General features: G+C 40.3%; 2 protein-coding genes across 9 annotated transcripts in view; one reads left to right on the top strand and one right to left on the bottom strand.

Annotated features, from left to right (window-relative positions):
- Positions 1–22,632, top strand: part of filip1l (filamin A interacting protein 1-like) — a 74,050-nt gene extending 51,418 nt beyond the window's left edge. Inside the window, exons 1-3 of one of the 2 annotated variants that reach the window (XM_023265830.3) lie at positions 7,461–7,596; positions 13,435–16,264; positions 21,814–22,632. In XM_023265830.3, the coding sequence (XP_023121598.2) occupies positions 13,550–16,264; positions 21,814–22,011 (2,913 nt within the window). In that variant the 5' untranslated portion in view covers positions 7,461–7,596; positions 13,435–13,549 and the 3' untranslated portion in view covers positions 22,012–22,632. Of the gene's footprint in view, positions 1–7,460; positions 7,597–13,434; positions 16,265–21,813 lie in introns of those variants that run through there. The other variant, XM_055008677.1, reaches the window with a different exon arrangement.
- The window catches only part of LOC111565638 (epithelial cell-transforming sequence 2 oncogene-like), a 92,259-nt gene that overhangs the window by 57,995 nt on the left and 7,347 nt on the right, over positions 1–26,917 (bottom strand). For all 7 annotated transcript variants that reach the window (XR_008600868.1, XR_008600866.1, XR_008600869.1 and 4 more), the window contains exons 14-21: positions 26,662–26,771; positions 26,439–26,586; positions 25,730–25,803; positions 25,498–25,654; positions 25,341–25,406; positions 25,175–25,263; positions 24,430–24,602; positions 24,176–24,326 (exon numbers count right to left, since the gene is read on the bottom strand). Coding sequence is in view for 3 of the 7 variants with exons in the window: in XM_055008680.1 (XP_054864655.1) it covers positions 24,193–24,326; positions 24,430–24,602; positions 25,175–25,263; positions 25,341–25,406; positions 25,498–25,654; positions 25,730–25,803; positions 26,439–26,586; positions 26,662–26,771 (951 nt within the window). In the remaining 4 variants the exon portion in view is untranslated. The remainder of the gene's footprint in view (positions 1–24,175; positions 24,327–24,429; positions 24,603–25,174; positions 25,264–25,340; positions 25,407–25,497; positions 25,655–25,729; positions 25,804–26,438; positions 26,587–26,661; positions 26,772–26,917) is intronic.

Raw genomic sequence — 26,917 nt, 5'->3', positions numbered from 1 at the left:
AAATTAAATACACACTGAACAAAAACAGGATCACCTGTAGAATATTTCCTGCAACTAGTGATTCTCCGCCTAAAATAGACCCTCTGCAACCACATCTGTAGGCTAAGATCCATATGGAAAACCAGCTGGGACCAGGTTCTAGCTTTCTGTACATGTAATGGCTTTGAAATCTGCCTCGTCTGAGCAAACAACGATCACAACATCCTCCTTCAGTGTTTGTGATTTACATCAAAGTCCAGAGTGCTGGAGGGCTAATGATTATCAGCTGCACCAACTGAGGGCAGCAGACACACGCCTGGCCGTCGACTCCCTAAAACACACCGTTCTTAATTTCTCACTACGAGTGCAATCCTTTGTCGGGCGAGAACTGCTGTTAGTCTGTAAATTACATCCTCTCAGCCCTTTAATCTGAAGCTGCATGATTGATTCCTGCCCATAATCTTATATCACCGCGTGGCGGATGACGTGTTTCTTTCGTTATGCACTGGGGTATAAGGGAACTATTTGTTCCTATCACTGGAGCTGGAAAAGAAAAAACAACAGATTATTCTGTCAGGAACTAAGAAAAATTGGCTGCGTTGTATTTTCACCAACCTCATACAGTTTGCCTCAGATATTCAACCGATGGAGACTTAAATGGTGAAAGAATGAGGTTGTACTTGAAGAGAAGTTGTTCAAAGTTTTCTGACTACACAAAAGGTGAGAAGAAGAAGAAGAAGGTGAATTCCCGGTTATGTAACAGTAAACAAGACTTATGGAGACAGGCACAGAGACGCTGACCCAACAGAAGAGAACACATATGTTTGGATTTTCCTTTAGTTAGATATTCTACTAAACGGCTAGAGCTGAAACATCCCCACTGTTCACATACAGACGCCTCAGGGTCTGTTCTCTGCTGGTGTCATCAGGGTTTTCAGGCTGTGAATCACTTATTAGATGTGGCGGCTGGTGTCACTGTGGATGAACATGAAGGAGAAGTTTTCCTTCTCTCTGTGGTTAACAAAAGGCGGCATTTCAACCACGCTATGACCTTCCTCCTGAACCTAAGAAAGTAGCTTCAGGGATTAAAGTTAACCAAAGAGCAACAGTAAGTGTCCAACTTGAAGAAATTGGTTCATGAACCCTTGTCTGTGTGGAAGTCTCCTGTTTGACTGAAATACCCAAAACTTGTCCAGCCTCCCAATGAGGATTTGGTTAGTTTTATAGAACCTGATTTGCCAATACTAAAAAAAATGGACAAAATGGGTGTGTTTTATTGCTACAGTAGCTTTAAAAAATTAAATGTTAAATGGTAGAGACTAGATCTAACTTCAGTGGAAGACAATGGAGAAGGTTTTTGAGTGGAAATTGCTTGATGAAGTAAAATAAATCAATACAATCTAAGTTTATTTTGTTTTTCAAAGAGTAGAAGACCTGTTTTGTGGTACAAACCTCTCTGAGTTCAAATAAAAGTGGAAGGTCAAAGTTATTCACCACCATCACTTTCCAGTAAAGAAACAGACCCCAGAACACATGATTACATGTAGACTAAATGCCACCAAGTCTTTAATGTGTGTGAACCAGTTTACAGACTGAAATAACTGAAGATACTGCAGCGGAAAAAGTGCCAAACCTGCATGAAAAGCAATGAAGTCCTCAAGAAGCGAGAGAGGACAGGTTAAAGAGGCAGAACACGACCTCTAATATGCAATTCCAATTATTTGGACTTCACATTATGTGATCACAACAACGAACAAAAGGTCCTGAGCCAGAGAACAGCTGTAAAACCTGAATTTGGCCATAAAAGGCCAGCAAATGTCCACATGAGATATTTTAGCCTGGCAGTCAACAGTTTAACAGCGGAGCTCACACTGAGGCCCAGATTGAAATCAAAAACAGAAGATAAACAGAAAAAACAGAGATGATGGACAAAAACAAGTAAGCAGACGAGAGAAAGATGAAGAACGAACCCAAAGAGGAACAGGGAGACAAAGTCCGAGTGGATGAAAACAGATTCCAGACACATGGATCTGATTAAAGCCATGATGTCAGGTATGCATGTCAGGTGATCGGGCTGTGGACTCTACAAATGTGTGTGTCAGACGAGTCCGGACCAGGACAGAAACCACAGAATAAACGCAGAGGAGAAGGTGACTGAGTGTCTGTTGTAAGCAGACAGTCGCTCAGACCCTCAGCTCACACTTATTGCTGCAGGGCAAAAATACAACACCTGTAAATGTATGTCAGGCAGACATTCATTCACTCCTGCAGCTCTGGAACAAGAAAACCTGACTGCTGATGGATTGTCGGACTCATGTCTCATCAGGTGTCAACCAGCAAATGCAGGCACCTACAAGCTAACACAAACTAAATCAGCGATATCAGGCTCATAAATGCTTCAAAGTTGAGTCTTTGCAGTTGTTTAGACCCAATATTTCCACTTGGTGAGAAGATCCAGTAGAGTTTACAACCAAATGCAGCTCAAATTTTAAGCAATTTTCACAGAAATCAGCAAATACTAAATAATCTACATCTCCAACCCCTGCTGATTTGTGTTCATTAGGAGTTGTTACTTCGCCATGGAAGGAGGCGTTATGTGACGATCGCTGTATGTTTGTCTGTCTGTGCGCAACATACTAACACTACACAGAAAAATAATTCTGATACAAATTAAAGTTCAACATTCAAAATATACCCTAAGTACAAGTATGTAAGCACTACCAAGAAAGTACTTGGAACGTGTACAATCTAACTTCTCTATCATTACATTAATTTCAATGATTTTAAGGAGAAGGGTTTCATTGTTGTTGTTGGTTGAGGAATAGATAATTTGGAACATTTTTGTAAAAAACTGCACTTCATGATTCTTTTCATTATTGACTAATCTTCTAATAATTCCCCCCATTAATCAACTAATCAATAAAAATTCTGAAAATAGTGAGAAATCCCATCACAAATATCAAAACAGCAATTCATGCTGGTGTATTGGACAACAGAAATATCCTTTACAGCTCAATAGTGGCAGACAATATCGACTAACCAATATATCAGTCATGCTCTGCAAAATACATGAAAAGTATTAAAGTACTGTAAAAAAGCAACAAAACTTCACATGTATGAAGCTGGAACTGAAAAATGATTAACAAACTCATTCTGTCAGTCAACTAACTCATTCAATGACTGTTATTTTGGCTGTATTGGTACAAGCCTATTATTAAATCATAATATTTTATGTTCCTTGTGAATTTGGTTTGTAACTGAAACTGTCAGGTAAAGTCAAAAGTACAATATTTCTCTGCCAGATGTAGTAAAGTAGAAGTGCAAAGTGCCTTAGGTGTGCTACTTGAGTAAATGTAGTGGAGTTACATTCCTCCACTGCGACCAGATGCATGACTTTCTCTCCAAACTCCAAAAATAGGGGCTTATTTTTCATCTCCTGCTCGGCATTTGTTAGATAAACAGTAAAACTACACCACTGCTGTTATGATGATGTTTCGTGTTGAGGGACAGAATCACTGTTTCATCCGAACCATGTGGAGGTCACAGTTTCAACAGCAGTTGATGAATTTCTTCAATCACAAACTGCTGCCAACGACTCGTGTTTGTCGTTTGTACACACTAGGAATTTCAAGACGGAATACCGACCAGCTCACGTTGCTCATCCAAACCAAATCCCAAACCTCGACATTCTTCTGCGTATCATCAGCGCCAGAGCCATTCCAAAGACATTGCACAACACGTCTTCATCGCCACGCTTTGTCACAGCTAACATGTCTGTGTGTTTGATCCTCCACATCTGTTTCAAGTGTACAGTACTCCGGGCTCCCAATACGAACAGAACCAGAAATAGAATCTAATTTTGGATGACCGAATTGTTTGTTCCCAGAACAAACTGTTTGTTGCAGTGAAATGGGAAAGAACACCGAAGTGGAATTCATCATAGTTTGGAGCTGTGTGGACAGTCGTTGGACTCGGTGACACTGAGGCTGCAGATTGTGAAATATTGGAGTCTGAATTGAAATCAATCTTGTAGCACCAGCTCCCATGGCTTCGAGGCAGGATAGTAAAATGGGGCTTTAAAGATTTTAAAGTGCTTCAGGAAAAAGGCTCTTCTGGTTCCTTCATCCTCTGGCCTTCAGCTATCTGACAATCACCACATGGAGCTTTAAGTAAACTCTACCCAATGCTCTGCTCTCTGTATTAAATAATACGTTTAAGACCGCAAACAAAATCTAATTTAGCTCATGGAACAGAAATGCTGTTTTTGGCTACCACCAGACCGGCCTCATTCATTGTCCACCAACAACAGCCTCCTCCAATTAGCTGAAAACACGGTAATTAATTACAGATTTTTTAGTTTTTCATACGTCGTTGGGCCATATGTTTTCAGTTTACTTCTTTAAAGGAATTTGCGAGTTGTGCCTGACTCACAAACGTTGCTCCATCTGAATGTATACGCTGCCATTTGTTGTATCAGTGGCCGCACCAAACAAAGTCCTCACTGGAGGACACTCGCTGGCCTAAGACGGGGGATTTCTGGGTTTAAAGTTGTCCAGAAGCTGGTGAAGACAGTTGCTTGTGGACTGTTGGAACATGTTTCCTGTCATTACATTGAACTTGATGTGTAATTCTGTGCTTTAAAGGCAGCACTTAATGAAGATTAGTAGTGTTCAGGAAGGGATGATGTGTTGACCCAACCGACATGGTTGTATTTTACAGACTGATTTTTACATACTCGTCCCGCCTGTGTCGCCATCTGCTTCCCTTCGCCTGGTTGGCAGAGCTCGTAACATCCAGCAGCAGTGACCTCAGCCATTGTGAAGCCATGACATGTTGTGTTTAGTGAGCAGGAGACAGGAAGACTTTCACTGCTGGAATCACTTAGACCTGCAGCCTGAAGCACGGACTCAAAAAAATACCTCGTGTTTTACAAACTGCTACGTACACGTTACTAATTTGTGTTCTTACTGCGTGTCGTGTGTTGTCGCCGCACACCAACATGACGTCCTGCTGTTGTTGTCTGGAAACACTTATGTCACCTGCGCATATGTTCCTGTGCCGTTGTGTGAATAAACACATTTTCCTCAGAAAATGAAAACCCTGACAGCTAAGAAACGACCTCTATCTGACACAGAAGCTTCATCGATATGGATTTAGCTTGTGACTTGGTGAGAACGATCTGATAATGAAGGTAAAGACTGCAGCATTGTGATATGAACAATGTGCCACTGATAAAGAGGAATGTGTTTCGGCTTTAGCTGTGATAAAAATGCAGCATGAAAATCCTTCTACTGCAAGAATGGCATGTGAATTTACATACCTAATGTAAATATCATTAAAACCCTTCAACTAAGTAACAATAGAATTACAATAATTTTTTCTTTCTTTTTACATTAAAAGACTTAAAATACATTCACAAATTCATCCCAATTTCACAAGTATTTCCTTGTTATTTAATGGAAGAAACTGTTAAATTTAGGTTTATTACTGACATTGGTATATAGTGTGAGCTCTGTAATTTTACAAAAATTCTGTCTTCTAAATGAACAGATTTTCACATTAAATATTGAATGTGTTTTCATCAGTGTATAATATCTAAAAGTATTGGTAAGATGTCAAAACACAGTTTTTTAAAGATATATATGCCATTATATATAGAAATTATTGTTATTATGAAGGATAATTTCATTGTTTCCATACATGCAAATATCCATTATTAACCATTAAAAGCACAAAATCGCATGATCTAAAATTAAGCTTAGAAAGGTGGCTGGAAAAAATTGTTGGAAAATTAGCTTTAATTATGGAAAATTACTGCATTTGTGTGACTTTTAGTTTAGTTATTTTTTTGTGCCCCAATTGCTGGAATATTACAGGTTTTTCACAGTTTTTCTTGATTTTTGCTGTTATGCAGTCCAAGACCTTCATGCGAATTTCCTCATAGTTTCCTTGAGAAAACAATACTTTTGCACAGTTTGAATGATCTATTCTGCCAGTCTCAAGACAAATATGTCAGTTGTCATTTTTTTTTCCAGGAAGTTCAAGGAACATGTGAGATAAAGGTCCTCCATATATTTTTAATATTTACACTACCATTCAAAAGTTTGGGGTCACTTAGAAATGTCCTTATTTTTGAAAGAAAAGCAGTTATTTCAATGAACATAACATTAAATGAATCAGAAATACAGTCTAGACATTAATGTGGTAAATGACTATTCTAACTGGAAACAGATGATTTTTAATGGAATATCTCCATAGAGGTAAAGAGGAACATTTCCAGCAACCATCACTCCTGTGTTCTAATACTACATTGTGTTAGCTAATGGTGTTGAAAGGCTCATTGATGATTAGAAAACTCTGTGCAATTACGTTAACACATGAATAAAAGTGTGACTTTTCATGGAAAACATGAAATTGTCTGGGTGACCCCAAACTTTTCAATGGTAGTGTATATACACAAATCCACCTTTTGCCTGCAAATCCAATAAATTACCTCCTTGAGCTCCTTTGTCATTTAGCCTCAAAACCAAAATGGTGATGCTGTCGTGTTTAACTTTGCAAATGAATCAAGTATGTTTACGCCAAAAGATGCCCACTGACAAACAGCTGCTTGAATTGCCACTGAGCCATTTTTGTACTCGCTTCATCCAGCTGTTTTCGTACAGGTGAATGGAAAAGATTCTAAATATTCAAGCTAATATTAAGCTCAGATAATGCTGATAGGCCCGGGTGCTGGTAGACAGATGTTTTTGACAGTTTCCAGTCTTCCACCTGAGCCATCTCCTGTTTCAGCTTCATATCAATGAACAGATCTGAGAGCAGCATCAGTCTTATGTACTTTCTGGCTGACAGTGAGATAAATGTATTTACCAGAATGTTAAAAGGAGTAAATAATTATATCAGCCTGTGCAATAGTAGTCTAATTGGAACTGTGCATTTGCAAATAATACTTTTGAACCTTACTTAATAATTTAAGGGACATAATTTGTTGAAAGAACAAATCTCTTCCTGTTCACTAAACACAGCTCAGAGAGAAGCCACAACTTTAGATTCTTTACCTTGAGTTTCAATAAACAGTGTGTTATCTGTGTTAGCATTCCCCCGCAAGAAGAACCGGCTAGTAGCTAGAGAAATGATTTTCATCGGCAACAAACCCCCAAAGAGTCTAAATGTCTTAGAGCTAAGGGTTATTACACGTCCTGTCTTGTTCTTTAACACTCATCCAACAATCTCTTATTAACTCCTCAAGTCGATTCTCTTTTCCTCCTTCCTTGGCTGAGTAAATGTTAAGTTGACGAGAGCCAGGAGGAAATAATGAAACTCGAACTCGCCGTCTGTCTTCACCTCGTGCCTCTGCGGCTCTGATATTTCACACGTCAGAAAAAGGCTCCTCTTGGCCTCAACTTCAGCAGACATGAGCGCATAGCGGCGGACACACCCCCTCCTGCAATGCAAAGCTCCATATAAGGAGATGTTGATGATGTAATGGTCCATAGGCAGCGAGCACATCCCTTATTGTTTGGTCTGAGAGCAGGAATGAACATTACTGCTGCTAACAGAGACGGAGAGCCGCTGTGCGCCGACACATCATGAAAGCAGGAAAAGTCTGTGGCTCAGGTAGGAAAACCAGCTTCATACTCAGGGAGGGAAATTTTTTAACAGAGTTGTGAGACATGCAGATGTTCAAGGCAGCATCAGTCCATGCTCGTGTTCTTTTCTCACACTAACTTTCTGGTGTGTGTTTTATGGAGTTTCTTCTTTTTTTTAGCTTTGTGCAGTTACTCTAAACGAAATGTTTGAGGATCAAAACTTTAAAACAAACACAGAAGACATGAATTTAAATGTGGAGAGCATTTTTTAATGTCAAATTTAAATTCCTAGGGTGTAATAACTGTGTGTATGTACATTTTTAAACAGAATTCAGCTAAATTTGGCACAAAAATTATCTGAAATAAAGTGGGAGACAGTCAAACATTGTGTGGAGTCGGACTCGGAATGGCTAAAATCCAAGAAAAAGTAGAGCCGTTAGGCATCTGCCACCACGGAACATGTGAAGTTTAAATCATTATTCAACTACAATTCATTATTCAAGTTTAAAGCGAGGCAAAAATACTTTACATTATGTGTATGAACATGACAATAGTTTACAAAAGAAAACTAATTCTGCATTTTCTTTTAGACTGTGCTTGTTCCAATCAGTATATTGTATTAATTTTCATTGAAATTAAGTTTTTCACTGCATAAAACAGCAGCTATGTTTAAAGAAGAAACCACTTGTTGAGTTTCAACTTTCTATAATGTGCATTCATCGTTTCTGGAGTATAGTTTAATTTATATCCTAACTAGAAAGGAGTTTCTGTAACATGCCACTCTGTTCCCCACATTACCACAGGAAGTTAATAAATATCAGAGCTACATATTTCACACGTTCTGATGGCGCTCTGGGGACGGATCACTTTAGACTTTAAATACAGTCCGAGCTCCGCATCAGTCAGCTTCATCCTTTCAAATTCTGCTCACACATGAGGGCGTCGGGGTCCACCATTAACACAGATGTAGATATATGGCTCTGGACATACATGACCTAATCGCCGGTGAGGAAGCCACATATGGAACGTGTAACCCGGCTTCAAGCAGCGGCTGAGCCACAGTTTCCAGTTTAAAGCGAGGGAAGCCCTCAGTGAGGCTGTAATGCTGCTGCTGTGATTCCCTCCGAGGCTCGGCGGGATGTTTCCTTCTCTTTTTTATTTTTCCTGAAGGTGTTTATGTTAGCTTAAAGAGGGAAAGGAAAAAACATATTTGCGACAAAGCCAGAAACAATCTCGTAAAGTTAAGATATCCACTTCAGCACCCAGAGCCACCAAATCGCCAAGCGCAGCCGTTTTTTTCCATGACACATTAATGAGCCACGGTGGTGGTCAGGATCCGTCGGGGGGAAGCAGTGGGTTGTTGTGGAGGTAGATCAGGCTGCAGACTGGGTGGTAAGGTGCTTTAACACTGACAGCCATGAAACTGTTACGTGCAACGCTTTACAATCTAGTTCTGCGATGTAAGGCTCTTTCAAGATGTATGGATCTCTGTATTTAAGAGCCGCTTCCTCGCATGGTGGAATAAAAGCTGATGGGACAGATGCTGTAGAGATCAGCTGCATTATTTATGTTTCCCCAAACTTCTACTGACTTCTGTTAGACGGTGAAAGCCGGTCGGCTGAACTGCTGAATCGAATTAAAGTGTGTCTGGTCTCCAAGTTGAGGGGTCAGTTGCAGGATAATATTTCTTCACTAAAGGTCACTTTGTCTCTTCAAAAACACTCCGCTGGTGAAGACACTCTTTTATGTACAAGTCCAGGAACAAATGATCTGGGACTAAAACGTGCTTCTGTACCACAAAGTACACTGGAGTCCCACTAAAGGCTAGAAGTGACTTCACTGGTGTGAGTTCAGCAGTTTCCTCTCCAAGGATTTGCCTTTATTAATACAAAGTGGCCTGTACGCAGTACGCAGGATTAATATCCAGCTCAGGACTTAGAAGTGAAAAGTTTCCAGCCCTGCAGTGGAACCAAGTACTCCTATTTAGGCTGATGACATCATTAGAAAAACAGCGGGAACTGAGATAAGGCTTTGAGTAAATAGTGATTACAGACAACAGGCTAATTTGCCAGATAGATGTTTGCCTGTTTTCTTTCTGCTTAGCAACTTGGTGTTGCGTCACACACAGTCCACTCAAAGAAAACGTCATTTTTCACCACATGCGTGATAAGACTTCTTTTCATGACAGAAACTGCAGAGCCTCTAATGTATTTTTTTTAAATCAACATTTCGAGCAGCCAGGATGTGACAAGGACAAATGAAACCAACAGACAGAAAAAAGTCTGAGCACCTGGAATAGATGTTAAAATAAAGAGCGATAGGTTTAAGAGGGTTTATAGCCAAAACTATATTAAAAAAAAAAAAAAAACAAAACTATACAGCCTAAACTAAAAGAAATCAATGTCTGTCATTCACAATATGATGCAAAACGACTTAAAACTAAAAGGACTATGTATACACTACCGTTCAAACGTATGGGGTCACCCAGACAATTTCATGTTTTCCATGAAAACTCACTTTTATTCATGTGTTAACATAACTGCACAAGAGTTTTCTAATCATCAATTAGCCTTTCAACACCATTAGCTAACACAATGTAGCATTAGAACACAGGAGTGATGGTTGCTGGAAATGTTCCTCTGTACCCCTATGTAGATATTCCATTAAAAATCAGCTGTTTCCAGCTAGAATAGTCATTTACCACATTAACAATGTCTGCACTCTCTGATTCGTTTAATGTTATCTTCACTGAAAAAAATGTTTTTCTTTCAAAAATAAGGACATTAAAAAAAAACAACTTGAACTGGCATATTTGTCTTTAGAATATATCATTCAAAATGTGCAAAGTATGTTTCCGCCAGGAAACTATGAGGGAATTTGTATTAAGCTTTTCTTTTTTGGACTGCATGACAGCAAAAATCAACAAAAACTGAAAAAAACCCTATAATATTCCAGCAGTTGGGGCACAAAAAAAGAAACACCAAACTAAAAATCACAAAATGCAGTTATTTCCCATAATTGAGACTAATTTTCCAACCATTTTTTTCAACCAACTTTTTAACCTTAAATTTACATTAGATCATGCAATTTGGTGTTTTTTTCAATGGCTAATAAAGGATATTTATATGTATGAAAGCAATGAAATTACCATTAATGATAATAATGTCGATATATAATGAAAAATAAATCTTTAAAAAAATGTATTTTGATATCTTACCAATACTTTTAGATATTATACACTGATGAAACATTCAGTGTTTATTGTGAAAACCTTTGTTCATTTAGAAAATAAATAATAAATAAGGACATTTGCAAGTGACCCCAAACTTTTGAGCAGTTGTGCATCTGTTACTTGCTTATAATTATTAACCCTTTGATGTGCAACATGGGTCAAAAGTGACCCAAATCCAATGGAAAATGGGCATCTCCTGCATCAAAGAGTTAAGACATTAATGAGCTGGCTGTAGCAAGTAATGGTGGAGTTATCTTCAACTTCTTGATTTATGGCTGTTCAGCCGTTTATTTTAATAATACATCATTTATTTGTAGGTTGTATTTTGTATTGACAGACTGAATCTGAAATCAAACTAGTAGGAGTAAAGTAGCTTTTGTATTAGTGTTGTAGACTGAAAAATGGAACATTTGTCTCCAAGATGTAGCTGAATTTAGGTATAAAGTAGCACACAAAGGGAACTAAAAATTAAGTTTAAGAAGTAAAAATTACTGAAGTTAAAGTACTTGATTTTTCCATCAAAGATTTTAACTAATGAACACAGGCTCTGAGTTATCTTTAAGTATTTTTTTTAAATTCTTTGATCTGTTTTTATAACAAAACATAGTAAATTACTACTTGATTGTATGAATAAACTGAATTTGAAATTCAGTTCAATTTTATTTATATAGTGCCAATTACAGTAACTACATGTAACTAGTGGGAGTACAGTAAGCTGTAGTGGAAAAAAAATTACATAACCGTTCAAGTTTGGGGTCACTTAGAAATGTCCTTATTTTTGAAAGAGAAGCATTTTTTCAATGAAGATAACATGAAAGTTATACAGTCTAGACATTGTTAATGTGGTAAATGACTATTCTAGCTGGAAACGGCTGATTTTTAATGGAATATCTACATAGAGGTACAGAGGAACATTTCCAGCAACCATCACTCCTGTGTTCTAATGCTACATTGTGTTAGCTAATGGTGTTGAAAGGCTCATTAATGATTAGAAAACCCTTGTGCAGTTATGTTAGCACATGAATAAAAGTGGGAGTTTTCATGGAAACACGAAGTTGCCTGGATGGACCAGTAGTTGAGTTTAAGTATAAAACATAAATAAGGACTAAAGCGCCTTGAGACTATACTAATACTTGAGTAAATGTACTCGATTTTCCATTAAAAGTTAAACTATCAGCGCAGACAACTCATCCAAAAACTGTTTTAGTTTTACAATAGTTCATTTGTTTCTTGGTCACAGAAAACCCAACATCTCCAAATCCACTCAGACCACATTTATTGCGTATTCTTCTTTTTTATGCGTGTCCTCATAATATTTAACTGAGCGGAGTAATTACATACATCCACTTACTGTGTCCTCCTTCAGCAGCTACTGATGAAAGAACAAACCCCGCTGTAGCACACTTACATCATAGCTCACGACCCAACAGTGTGGAATTAGTGATCCCTGAGAGTATGTGGGGGGATTTCTGGATAAACTCTGTGGGGCTGTAATTGCCTCTGGAAGCAGGGGGAATTCCTTTAAATGTATAAGCAAAAGAAAAACCGAGGAGGTGGCGGTGGTTTTGGTGAGGGGAGGAGGGCTGGTAGTCGAGGAACCCCTTAATTAAGGGATTGTTCGTGCCAGTGGGCCATCTGGGTGGAAATGCCTGGCAGCTACACTCACAGCAGCCATAACATCCTCTGGTGGTGTGTTCAGGGACACACACTGTACTGCTTCATGTACTGCAGTAACAGTCAGGTGGCACATACAGTATAGCTTCACATCATCTGGGTACTCTGGGCAATACAAATACTACATTTCTTGTTGTTTTTCTAAAGCAGTTCATGTTGCTTAGATGCTGACTGAAACTAACACTTATCTTTGTTTTTCTTGGCTTGATTCTCAGCTCTGTGTGTGTCCTCCTCATCCATTCTCAAGGACTCACCCTTTATTTATACTCAGACTTACTCTTGTGCAATGTTGTATTTCCTCTGCTGCACAGTAACCACTTGGACTCATTACGTCCAGGTCACAAACATCCTCATATTAGGCTGATAGACACATTGTCTGGTTAGATTATATTATTGCAGTGGCCATTTTTAGAGCACTTTTCACCTAATTTCCCAGAGGACATAGCAGGTCTTACTCTACATCCTCAACCACGATGGAAACTTTCTGAAATTCACCGACTGTTAAACTCAAGGACCAGTATATTTACAGCACTAACTCGGGTTTCCAAACCATATGAGAATGAGCTGGCAACAAGGGAATGAAAAAACATTAACCACAGGTATTTCAGACTAGAAACCTAAAGTAATGCTTTTTATGATGTGTTAAATTTTCCATGACATAAAAACTTTAGTCCTCCTTAGAAATGCAGGGAAAATAACAGTGTTTATGATGTGCTAGTGCTGGGAGAAGTGGGCCCTGTGGGTAATGACAGTGGGGGGAGTTTCTTTTGCACCTTTCATATATATTATAAGCCAAGAAAGAGGAGTGCCATTGAAGGTTTACAAATGTGTAGCTCAAAGTGAAGAGGCATAAATACAGTGTATCTAACAGAAAATGTTTTTTCACTGCTCCACATGCAAACAGGTAATGCTGAGATGAATTTCTGGACGCTAACATATCCCTTTTTTATGTTTTTGCAGGTTAAAGCTGTTAATTGATCAGGAAAAGGCCTACCAAGAACGGAAGGACGAAGAGAACAACAAAAAGGTGGAAAGTCTGAAAGAGGAGCTGACAAAACTGAAGTCATTTGCGCTGATGGTTGTGGATGAACAGCAGCGTCTCACCGAGCAGCTGAATCAACAAACAGCGAAGGTCCAAGAACTGAGCGCCAGTTCTTCACAAGCCCAGGAGGAGCTGAGCTCAGCTAATGCTCGTCTGCAGGAAGAGGAGCAAAAGGTCTTTCGATTGGAGGCTGAGCTGCGTGACCAAGCCGGTCGATACCATCAGGAACAAGACACCATGACAGCCAAACTGACCAGCGAGGACGCCCAAAACCGGCAGCTCAGGCAGAAGCTGTCGGCTCTCAGCAGGCAGCTGGACGAGCTGGAAGAGACCAACAAAACTCTACGTCGGGCTGAGGAGGAGCTGCAGGAGCTGAGAGACAAAATCAGCCGTGGAGAGTGTGGAAACTCTAGCCTCATGTCAGAGCTGGAAGAGTTACGAAAACGAGTGCTTGAAATGGAGGGAAAAGATGAAGAGTTGATCAGAATGGAGGACCACTGCAGGGACCTCAACAAGAAACTGGAGAAGGAGGCCAACCAGAGCCACTGCCTGAAGGCTGAAGTTGATAAACTGAATCACAGAATTATGGACTTAGAAAAGCTGGAGGATGCATTCAGTAAGAGCAAGCAGGAGTGTGGCTCACTCAAAACTAACCTGGAGAAGGAGAGGACGGTGTCAAAGGTTCTGACAAGTGAGCTGGAAGTCTTGAAAGTCAGAGTGAAGGAACTGGAGGCTGCTGAAAGCCAACTGGGAAAGACGGAGCTGATGCTGAAGGAAGATCTGACCAAGTTAAAGACTCTGACTGTTATGTTGGTGGATGAGAGGAAGGCAATGGCGGAGAAGCTGAAGCAAATGGAGAACAAGGTCCAGAACAGCACAGGAAAACTTCAAGCCGAGCAGGACAAAGTTACGTCAGTCACAGAGAAGCTGATTGAAGAAAGCAAGAAAGCTCTGAGGTCAAAGGCCGAGCTGGAGGAGAAAATGTGCAGCGCTACAAAGGAAAGGGACGACTTGAAGGCCATGCTGAGAGCCGAGGAGGAGAAGAGTAATGATTTGGAGTCAAAGATCAATATGATGAAGAAAAGGCTGCAATCACTGGAGACAATCGAGAGAGAACAACTGAGAAACAAAGCCAAAGAGGAGCACATTAAAGCACCTATTGCTAACCGCTTCCAACAAGAAGACAACAAAATCAAGGATCTGACGCAGGAAGTCGAACGCCTCCGACGCAAATTAAAAGACATGAAAGTGGTGGAAGGTGACTTATTAAAAACAGAGGAGTTTGAGTCACTGGAGAAAAGGTTCACTAACGAACAAGAGAAAGCTAAAGCCTTGATGGAGGAGCTGGACATATCCAGAAAAGAGCTTTCAAAGTACCAACTGGCTGAAAAGAAGGAGTGCAACCAGGAGCATGTTCTTTATAAACGCCTGAAGGAGGAGGAGGCAAAGTCTAGTCATTTGACCCGAGAGGTAGTGGCACTGAAAGAGAAGATTCATGAATACATGGGAACAGAAGAGTCAATCTGCCGCATGAAAACTGACCACTCTACTCTGCAGAGGAAGCTGACCCAGCAGGAGGTCCGGAACAAAGAACTGGCCAGAGAAATGGAGACGCTCACACGAGAGCTAGAAAGATACCGACGGTTCAGTAAAAGTCTGCGTCCAGGCATGAATGGACGACGCTTCTCAGACCTGCACGTTTCTACCAAGGAGGTTCAGACGGATCCTCTTGACCTCATGACTCCAAACTGTAAGACGATGGCACCGCTGGAGAGAGCCGTGGTCAACGGGAAGCTGTACGACGAGAGCGAGCCTGAAGAGAACGCAAACTACAGCAATGAGCTTCAGCTCACCAAATGCAGCCCCTCACTCATCAATAATGTTAACAATCTGAACAACAACCTGAGAAGAGCTCGAGGCCCCTTCCTCAAAAACAAAGACACCCCTCACCAGGTGAACGGCAAGATGCAGCCACGGCAGAATGGCAACCACGTCCAGCCCGGAGATGTTGTGTTGACCCACAGTCCCGGTCAGCCGCTGCACATTAAAGTGACTCCTGACCACGGACACAACACAGCGACGCTGGAGATCACCAGTCCGACCACAGAAAACACTCCGTCTTTTACCAGCACTGCCGTCATACCCACCAGCGGAGGTCCGCCCAAACAAAGAATCACCATCATCCAGAATGCATCCATATCCCCGACTGCAAAATCCATTTCCCCAACAACCAAATCAAAGTGTTCCCCCATATCTGATGAGCCGTGTTCCCCAGATAGAGCCCTGTCACCATTCACCATGGCTACATACTCCAGAGCCATGACCCCAGACTCTTGTGGCTCAGTAACACCAGACAGGGCCATGTCACCCATACAGATAGTATCGGTGACCACAGGCACACCTGACCGCTCTGTCTCCACGGAGCCGGTGGTCGGAGGCCATGCCGTCTTCAGAGTGACCCCTGAGAGGCAGAACAGCTGGCAGGTCCAGAGGTCCAACAGCTCTGGGCCGAACGTCATCACCACAGAGGACAACAAAATCCACATTCACTTAGGGAGTCCGTTCATCCAGAGCATCAGCACTCCGACACAAACGTTGACTTCCTGCCACACACCTGGACTCCAGGAGCAAAGGACTCAGGTGTTGGCGAACTGCAGCACTCCCACTGCTAAAGGCAACAGCAAAATCACAAGTAGCATCATGATTAAGCCCACCTCCACCCCAATCCAAAGGCCATCACAAATTACAGTAAGTAATGCCTATGACTGATCTGATATCCCCAAACCCTCCATCCCATCCTTCAAGTCGTGCCCATGAGATCCAATCCCTTAGTCCTCATACCCAAACTATACCCTAATAAATGTCTGTTTTATTCATTTTATGTGCCTAAACAGTTGAATGTTTTATTTCTTTTGGTTGGTTTGCTTGGTTTTGTGTGATAAAGTTCAAAAACTGTTTGCCTGCATGAAAAAAAATACAAAGCACTAGAAATCTTGATTAAATCTGACATAACACCAGGTTTTAACTTATGTGCACTTACTGTATTGTACTCAGTGGCTCATTTGCCATGTAGTCAGACTATTCACACTGATGTATCATACCAGTTTTTATACTTCATATCCCACATACTGCATTATGATTAAGTTGTTTGATTTCCTGAGAATTAAAGTGTGCAAAAAAAGTGCTATGTTTTAGTTTGTCATCCATGCTTGCCAATTTCATTTATTCACTAAATCCAGCATGTTTGGAATGTGTAAAATGAACATTTATTCACCATTAGATTGAAATCAGCTGTTTGATTTGATTTTTGGTTGCATGCACAGTAACTTTTTAACACTTCAGATTTCAATCCAATGTGTTCATGTGACACAGATTACAGTTAACTATTAGATTTGAACATCAAGACTGTTGACACTTAATTAAATTATACCCAAATAGAAGAAAACCTCTGTGCTGATACTTGACCAGATTACACAAAAACAGAGTGAGAAAAAAAGCTCTCTGGGATTCTCACGTTTGCTTGCTTGAGTTAAAATCATAGGCTGAGGTCATAGTTTCTTATTACAGCCAGAGCACAGAAACCCAGTGACCGACAATGAAAACCAGTGTGATGTGAACTTGGAGTTTTCTTAAATGACACAATGGAAACTCTGCTTAAACCTTAGACGGGGACTCCAGAACGCTGCTGTTGGAGGTGAATCTGGAGCTAAAAATGAAAGATTCTGTGAAAATGTAGTTGTTCTTTACATACATTACTGAAACACTGTCCCAGCTCAGTGGATGGGAGAAAATGTTCAGCTGTCTTCCTGCTTGTTAAGGGTATCAAATAGATTAGAAAATAAGATTCCATCGAGAGAAATCTTGTGATTCAGACAAAAGCATGTTGTTTTGCTCCTCTATGATGAACTAACTTAGCTGCAGATCAGGACAGCAGTTGCAACCATCGTACTTCCACCACTGGACTGAAATCCACAATTTTCCTCCATTATGGTACCAACATAACATAACAAACCAAATTATTACGATCAAATCTTGAAGTGCCACTGCATCAGACCCAAACCCTGATGCAGTGTTTGGGTCTCAGAAACCTTAATGACTTAACTCTCTTCGCAAAAAGACTGACTGAACTCACTATTCATCGCCTAAAATGTTTTATTTTGCTTCCTCCTATGAATTGTGTCCTTTGAAATGAGTCATCTGCACAACAGATAACTGCTCTTCCATGTATGCGCATTTTTGTAAATGGGGTCATATTTCTTTCAATCAAATCTGCAGCAAAGGTCAGTACATGATGTTGAGGAGATGGAGGTGAAAGAATGCAGGAGCCACGAGAGAAAGAGGAGAGCATCAATACAAACATTATGTAGAAGAAGATCTCAGAACAGGGATGAAGTACGAGTTTTAATGGGATTTTCTGGCAGCTATAAAATTAAGAAAAATTAGCTGGGAAAAACTTATTTTAAGCTATATTTTACAAGGATTGTCAAGCTTAGGTGTCTTAAAATAAGCCAGATATGCTTAAAAATAAATAAATAAAAAAAGATGCAGTTTTTCACTCAAAAATAGATTTTGGCTTTCATGTAACCTTCTTATTTGAGATGTATTAACCTTCCTGTTGTCTTCATTTATGGGCACCAAAAAATATTGTTTCCTTGCCTGAAAAAAAAATCCAAAAAATCAGCAAAAAAATCCTCAAGTTCCTGAAAATTTGCAAAACCTTCAGGAAGAAAATTCCAATAATTCCTTAAAAGTTTTATTTTTAAATAATCCCCCACATTTGGCAAGAAAATTCTTGTAAATATTTTCAAAAAAATTTAGTAAAAATCTTCCAAAAAATCCTAAAAATATCTAAAGTGATTAAATATATATCAGGAAAACTTCTTTCTTTAAAACAATTTTTGTGAATGTTCTTAAAGAAACATTTTTAACATTCATTTTTTTCCACCAAAAATGTTCAAAGATTTCCCAATAATGTTGAAAATGTGAACATCAGAAGTTTCACTATGAAAATATTTTTTCCCCTACAGTTTCAAACTTTAAAACGGGGTAATTTGACCCCGCAGGACAACACGAGGGTTCAACTTATTTGGAGTTTTCTTGTAAAATACAACTCAAAACAAGGTCATTTCAAGATTGTTTGACTTAACAAGATATTTAAGATGCACTGTCTGAAAACAAGTCCCTCCATCTTGCTGAAATGTCACTTGTTAAGTGAATTTATCCTAAATCAAGTGGGATGAAACATTTTGACTAAAAATAAGACAAACGGACTTGGTAAGATTTGGAGTTTTTGCAGTGAAAGTAGACTTCTCTATATCTATTCTCTATAGATCTGCAGATTATGTGTTTACACCTTGGCAGCAGAGTGAAGAATCAGCAGCCACACTGGAGGATAACAGTCCACAAACCATGTGGGTAGAAATGTTCCCTGTCCTCCAGGCTAGAAGACAGATGAGATGCTTGACTGCTCTTCCTAACAGACTTTCCCTCCTTATTTCCTGAACTCACACACTTTCCAAAAAGCCTAAGTAAGAAAAGTTACAACAAATAAGCCAAGCATTGTGTAGACGGAGGTGCAAAGCTGCACCGAATCCCCAGAGTGGTTTAGATGGAGCAAGACAACTGGTGCAGAAAAGTGGCAAACACACACACACACACACACACACACGGTGTGACAACGAGGAGATGATTAAATCAAGCATTAAATGGAATGAGTGAGGAGGAGTGCAGCTGTGGAAACCAGATCCGATGCTGTCTGATGCAGGGCTAAACAAGATGCTATTCATTAGAGCGCTAGCTGAGGGAGCCTCCAGCAGCTGGGATCGCTGTCTGCGACCTCAATTACCCTCTGACTCACTTAAGACTCATTTGATTCATAAACTGATTCAGCCTGTAGCCCTGCCAGACTGATAAAATGACTATTGTGTGACCCGCTGGAAGCCAAAGGCTATTTCATTAAAAGCCCACAGAGATGTGTGTTGGCTAAGAGTGAAGCATCATGCTGCTGATGAAAATCAAAAGACACAAACTTCAAGATGATTTTAAACAATCTGGGGTGAATCGACGGCATCAGGAAGGTGTAGCTGCCTCACTGCATGCCACAAGTTGTTTATCTCACTTAGAAACGCCCCTCTTTTCATCCCCTGATGCTAATAACTGCTCACCTTGACCTTCAGGCTCAATAAAACCCAGGAAGAACAACAAACTGTGCTCTAAACAAAAGGCTTTTCCCCCTTTCAGTTGAAGTAATTGTGAAAGCTGCCTCCCTCCCGCAGCAACACAAGCACCACAACAAACCTCTTGTTTAGTTGCCACGGAAACAGCAGTGGCGGTGTTGCCGAGCGGGGCAAAGGAAGTACTTAGCTGAACTCCTGCTGCACCGCTGATATACGAGAGTTTTCTTTCCATGTAAAGTCAACAGCGCTCAGCCTGTTCACATGTTCTGGCCCATTAGCTCCGCTGAAGCCTCTTATTCTGAAATCTACACCTCCATGAATATGTAAGGACACAGTTCACTGCACATTTCTGTTCATTCTCTGAATCTAAAGGCGCACACCATATGAACGGGATTTTAATTTCAGCCACAGCGAGAGGTTTTGGCGTTCAGCGGGTTTCCTGGGAATTCAGTGGTGGTGATGAAACTCATGGAAACAGTGAAAAGTTTCAGTTGTAGAAATGTGGAACAGATTGACGACACATTCTGTCAAATCGAGCGTTTCAGGTTTCATTTCTGATTCTAATCAACTCCAAAACCCACAGTTTAAAAGAAGCTGGGATAATGTGATTAAAATTAAATTATCTGCTAATTACATTCCTTGATAACTTTGCAGAAACTAATTGGCTGCTGAGTATTTCTCATATAGTAATTGAATCATTTGAGCAGAAGAGCAGATCTGCAGGAGAGCTTTCATGGATAAAGTACTTTGGATAATTGCTCATATCAATTCAATGAACCATTTCCAAATCAGTGTCTCCTTTTCGTGAATTAACAAGAAGTAATAGAGGATGGTTTTATCAATTCTTAATAATGACTCCCATTCTCTAAATTTGAGCTTCTTCCTTCTGGACGGACGTATTCAGTCCCAAGGTGCAGAACAAAGCATTATAAAAACAGCTTTGTTCCTGTCATCATCACTATGCTCAATAAGAAGTAGTCACATTGTATTGAATTTCAATTTCTTTTATTTATTTATCCTATTTATTAGCTCTACTTATTATTTTGACTTTTAAATTGTATGTTCTTATCCTGTTTCTTCATCTCAGAGACTGCTTTTACTTCCCTAAGGTTTTTTATTGTGTTTTATTGTTATCTTGATCTTATTTATTTTATCTGTGTTGCTATACTGTTGAATGCCGGAACACTGAGCACCTTTTTTTGTCTTGTCACTCGATCAACTGCCTGCCTGCCAGGTTCAATGTGTGTTTCGTAATGGAATGCCAATCATTTTTCCTGCAAAACACATCCACCTACGGGTATAAATCAAGTTACCTCGAACCTAATCACGCCTATGAATGAATGAGGAGTCAGCAGGCCAACCGTGGAAATGTCTGGATGTAAACAGGATATGGTTTCTACCGTACAAGAAGTGATGCACCTCAGAACCCAGGCCTGAAGCTGCGCTCGCAAACACACCGATGAAAAAGTGACTGCACAGCGAGCAGCAGCAAGTTGTCTAAAAAACGCAAAAACAGTCAAACTGGTTACTAAGCAACACGCTGTTGTTCATATGAGGATGAACTGGGACTAACAGTGAATGAACTTTTTTACCCTACAGACAGAAAAAGGGTGAATAATGTCTAAAAAAGACTCACCCAATTATTCTCTGTTATTTTAACTCACGGTATAAACCGAACAGGTAGCATCTTAGTTGGATTTTTCTTCAGAAAAATAACTACTGCCAAAGAAAGATGAAAAGAAAGATGTAAAAGACAATGAATATCACATATCACTTGACATTTATATAATGACTGCCATAGCAACAGAAACCTTTTACTGGAAACTACACTGAATATTAGAATGTCTCATATTTAGTCACATTATGACACTTCAGGCTCAAAGTGCAGCAGTTTCATTAAATTATGGTGTCACCTAGTGGTCATTGTCAGTATTGCATCTGAGCTACAGCAGACAGTTCAGCTGCAAACAAGCCAAGCTCCAGGTCATCGTCTGGTCAAACCCACCACTTAGACATGTAACCCTGTATCCTGTTCATCCCTACTTCTGGTTTATTTCCTCTCCTTTCAGTCACGTTAAATTCAGACTTGACTTCATATTTTTTATCCATGTTTCTCCACAGGTGCCTCTTGAAGCATTCCGACGTCCAGGACCCACCAGAATCCCCAAACCGAAGGGCTACAGCTCCCAGAAAGGAGCGAACAGCACGGCAGCCAACCTGCAGAGCAAGAGTCAGCCACTACATGTAGCCACCGGCAAAGAGCCGCCAGCACACAACAACAATAACAACAACCCAAACCTAGCCAACCGCAGACTGTGATTTCACTGGTTGTTCTTCTGTCAGAATGTCAGCTTACAGGATACAGACATTCTGACAGATACTTCACACATGGACATAAATATATAGGATTCTCTCTTCATCTTTTACAAAATAACTCGTTCCACTTTTACCAAATCCTCATCTGTGGTGCTCAGAAGACTGCAAGTGTCTATTGTGTCTGCTCAGTGTGAAAGCACTGGACTAAAACAGCATTTTTAGAAAGTAGTTCAAGTGTAGATTCATTTAATAATTCATGAAATTATGATAGTGAATGATTGACTGTCACAGGTGTGTGTGAGGATGTCACTGTGACTGAAATAAATACAGCAGAAGTGTAACGTTAGAACAAAAAGCGTGTTATATGGTCAAAATTCATGTTTATTTGTATTGTGAGTATTTGTATTGATCGTCAATGACTATCTGTTGGGAGATACAGATAATAAATCAATCATTTATCCATTTCTAGGGATGGAACACGTGGATATTTTTTAAAAAGTGGCAATAATGTACATAAGTGTAAAACTGAAGTGTTGTAATGCAGCTTATTCACAGTGAGAAACTTGAAAATGTGACATTTGTGTTATTTTTGGTTATCAATAAAGACTTTTTTTTTACCTTGAACTGGAGAAATGCTTTCTTTCCAACACTACAAACTATCAAAGATAAAGTTACAAACTGCGAACACCGCAGAGATAAGATCCTGCTATACAGTTCTGGGCAAAAGCTTCAGACACCTCAGATATCAAGATTCTAATCCATCACACAAGAAGGCGTCTGTAGGAGTTAAATTCACACTGCAACATGCCAATGTTCAGATCTATTAGTGAGTCTAGCAGCAGACGGTCTGAACCAAAAGTTCTGACATACTGGCTCCAAAGAACAACCGTTCAAAGTTCTACCAACGAGCTGGTGCAGACACCAAACAATAATTACATTTTTATCTTTTTACTGCACTTTCTATTAACCCTTAGATGCATAAGTGGGTCAAAAATGACCCGGCCAGCTGGTGTTCTTGCAATATCTTTGTAATGTCACGTCATATTCCAGCTATTCCTCAAAAAACATGTTTTTGATATCATTCCATTTACATTTTTAAGTTGCCTTTTATATATTTAAAGACACTGCAATGTTTGTATCACTACCCCAAGCTCTGTGAGAGCAGTAACAGCTGGAGGAAAAGAGTGGAAAAATGTCAACAAAATGGATGTTGACATTCTTCTATTGCTGCTCTGTGTAATATTCTACTTTTTCAATTATTGAAATGTTCAAAATCTGTTATAAAGTCAAAAATAAACATATTTCAAACATGAAATCACTGTTGTGCAAACAAAAATACACTACAAACAATGATACAAATGATTATTCTGAACCAAAATGACAAAAAATGGCATTGAAACACATTGATTCTTATACAGAGCATTTTTGATACATCTAAGGACTAACCCTCTGAACTTCAAAGCTTGCTGGTGGGTTTGCAAAGCATGTTATCTTTTTAAAAATGCCAGAGACGGTCAAAACAGAAAAAAAAAATCCCCAGATTTCAAACTTTTCCACAGTTCCTAATTTAATCACGTGTGATGTGTAGTTCCATCCGGACAATTAGCCAAATGAAAGTTTTAAATTGGGATATTTTATCAAAATTATCTCATTCCCCTCGACTCACTTAAAAAGAAGCCAAAAAATAAATCGTTTATATCAACCAGAATTCATAAAAAGCAGCCTGTTGGTGAAACCATGAAGTCTTTAGTGACTCAGCTGTGACCAAAAGGTACTTTTCAGTTGTTTTTTGCAGCACTGTGTGCCAGCATTTATGGAAACATGTAGTGCATTGAGAGATACTCAAAAAAAAAGGCCTGATAGTCAAAGAGATGCACCTCTATATGCTGTTACTGACTTCATGTCAAAGTTCATTAAATATACTGGATTACTTTGGAGCTTTCAGCTAATAATGAACATTCTTTCTAAATTTAATATAAAGGGATTCTTGCCGACTATACTCCTGTCCATTATGCTGACTGATAATTATTGTGACTTTAGGATCACCTGTGGACGTATTTTCATGGTTGCAGCGGGAAATTGCTACATCTTTACACCATACTGTGACAGATTTCCTGATTTTTAAAAACAGATAATAAAAGAACTGACAGTTGTGTCCAAACCTCACCTTGTTGTCCCAGAGCTTCACTGATGTCCTCTCAGAGCAGACTTCATAGCTGAACGCAGCACAGACAGAAAGTGTTGCTTCTCTTCACCGCTTTCTGTGGCGCAAACCCACGAACGACAAGGACCCTGCAGGACGAAGGCGTTGCTCACATCTGCAGAGGAGCATGGAGATCTGTGTGAGTTTCTGGACGTGGCTGAGAAGCTAAACGACCAGAGGTCAGCACAGGAAGTGTTTAGATGTGTACAAAGACTCACAGCGATTGTATCTGATCTCTCGCACATCCAGGCTGCCGAGATCAACCGAAGCAAGGAATGTGTGTGTGCAGCGGTGAGCCGGCCTGAAAGGTGTGTGATGCAGGTTTCTCCTCGTTAGCACCAAAGCATCGTTAAACAGGAAGAGGCCGACGTCACACACCTGCTCGTAGGTCCTGAGAGTGACACAATCCAGACACAAAGAAAAGTTTGTTCATTCATTTTAGAATATGGTTCTAATTACAGAACCTGTGTGCTAACATAATACAGTGGAAATACACTCACTAGCCACTCACATCAGGGACCTCTCCAGAGCTGCTGAAAAGGGAAATCAGTGGCTGTGGATCAGAGCAAGGACTCCAGCTGAGCCTTCAAGTGAGTAGATGGCATCTAGGAGGTGAACCTGGGATTCACTGCTGAACCTTCTGGAGGTGTCATGGGCCTATCAGCCAAACACCGATGAAGGAGGGCGCCCACTTGATAACCCACAGGATGCCCTCACCCACTTGACCATCCCACAGAGTCTTAGGTGTCTCATGTATGCAAGAAGGGATATCAACATATAGTTTGACACAGCAGAGATGTCAATATGGACCGAAACCTCTGAGGAATGTTTCCAACACCTTGTTGAAAGTATGCCACCAAGACTTAAGGTAGTTCTGAAGGCAAAAGGGGGTCCAACCTTTTACTGGCAAGGTGTACCTAATGAAGTGGCCAGTGAGTGCATGTACATGATTTGTCTTGTTACCTGAGACAATCTGGAATCTGTTCATCTGGACTCTGGAGCAAAGCAGCATCTTGACTTATTATCAGCTGCCTGTTTCCTTCCTTGAGGTTCTGCACAGATACGCAATTTAAACCTTCAGCATGGATGAAAAATAATCAAAGAGGCAGAGCTGTGTTAGCGTTTTTACCGGACAGCCTTGGATGAGCCACTGCGTCTCTTCAATCAGTCGATCCGCCTCCGAGCTACGCTTCAACTGAAAGAAGCAAACGTGGAAGTTTTGCACTTGTAACCCAACTTAAAGGATCTCCATAGTGAAGCTGCAAGGCTCCAGACTCTGTGTGCACCTTTTGTATGAACTCCTTAAATCGCAGCAGCGTGCTGAGGGCAGAGCACAGGTGTGGCTGGTCTGGATGATCGGGGTTTGTGTGGACGCTCAGAGCTTGAAGCAGAGTCGCGTATTCTTGAATCCTCCACACCGGACACAGCAGCAGCTCCTGCAGGCTGATTGGATCATTTAGCGTTATTGCAGACAGGTATTCACGGGAGCTTGTGCTGAGTGCATGTGTGTGGCGTTACCTGAACATGTGTGTTGCAAGAGTTCTGTCTGCTCTCTTCAGGAAAGCTCGAAATGAAGGTTTGTTCTCTCTGCACTGATGCACATAAACGGTTCGATTAACATGAGTAGAGCCGATAAAAGCACAAACTTCCGACCAAACCGGGCATAAAAGCAGCCGCCTCCTCGGACAGCTGCACAAAAGTCATTTAACCTGGTCTACCTGTTCTGCCGTGTATATAATGCTGTGCAGCGGTTTCCTGTCCTGCAGCGCCCCCTGCTGGCTGTTCTATGTAAAGTAGATCAGATCAGTTACTGAAAACGTGCTGCTGCTTCTCCTGCTGCTTTTTTTTTTCTTTCCGTGTTGTTATAGAATTTATCTGTAAGTATTGTATTGGTTTTGCATTTTTTAGTTACAGGAAACCAAATTTAGTTGCTGAGCTTTTGTTGAGAACAGATTCAGCCCTAGAATTTAGTCAACTGGTAGCTTGTGTAGTTGTGACTTTTTCTGTTTAGTGTGTTTTTATGTTGCGCTTTCTGATTTTGGTTTCCAATTTGTGCTTTTGTTGCAGTTTCATTAAATAAATTGATTCATAGCTGAACACAAGAAAAGTTAGACGTTGAGTTTCTGAGGACATCTCACTGTTAACAAGCTGAATATGTTCAGCTCATAGAGGACAGAACAGTAACTCCGGTATGATCGACGAGAACAAGCGTATCATCCGACTTTACCTTATCAACAGTGCACAGTGCTGTAGTGTAGTTGTTGAGATAGTTGCTGTAGACTCTGAGTCTGGAGCAGAACTTTACAAACACATCTCCAACACACTGTTCTGGTCCCCACTGCTGCAGTCTGACCTGTAAATCTGCCTCAAACACCCTGGAACAGACGCATGAACACACACTGAGCAACAACCAGACAACAACGTACAGGTTTATCAGTGTGTGTTTGTACCTGTGGAGCTCCAGAATGAGTCCAACAGGGCTGAGGATGATCTGGATGTCAGTGTAGCTGAGGATTGCTCTGTTGGAGTTCAGAGCTGCAGTCAGAGGATCCTGGTAGACCTGCAGCACAGAAGGACATGTATCAGCCAATCTAGTTTTACAATACCAGGTATCTGCTTCTGTTGTATTATCACCAGCTGCTTTCAGGACTTTGCTAAACAGCAGGACGTAATAACTGCTCCGGTTCTGAGGGAATATCATTATGT

The sequence above is a fragment of the Amphiprion ocellaris genome, chromosome 24, assembly GCF_022539595.1.
Source record: "Amphiprion ocellaris isolate individual 3 ecotype Okinawa chromosome 24, ASM2253959v1, whole genome shotgun sequence".
Taxonomy (NCBI): Eukaryota; Metazoa; Chordata; class Actinopteri; family Pomacentridae; genus Amphiprion; species Amphiprion ocellaris.
Note: the sequence above shows the minus strand (reverse complement) of the source record. Positions and strands in the feature narration are given on the sequence as shown.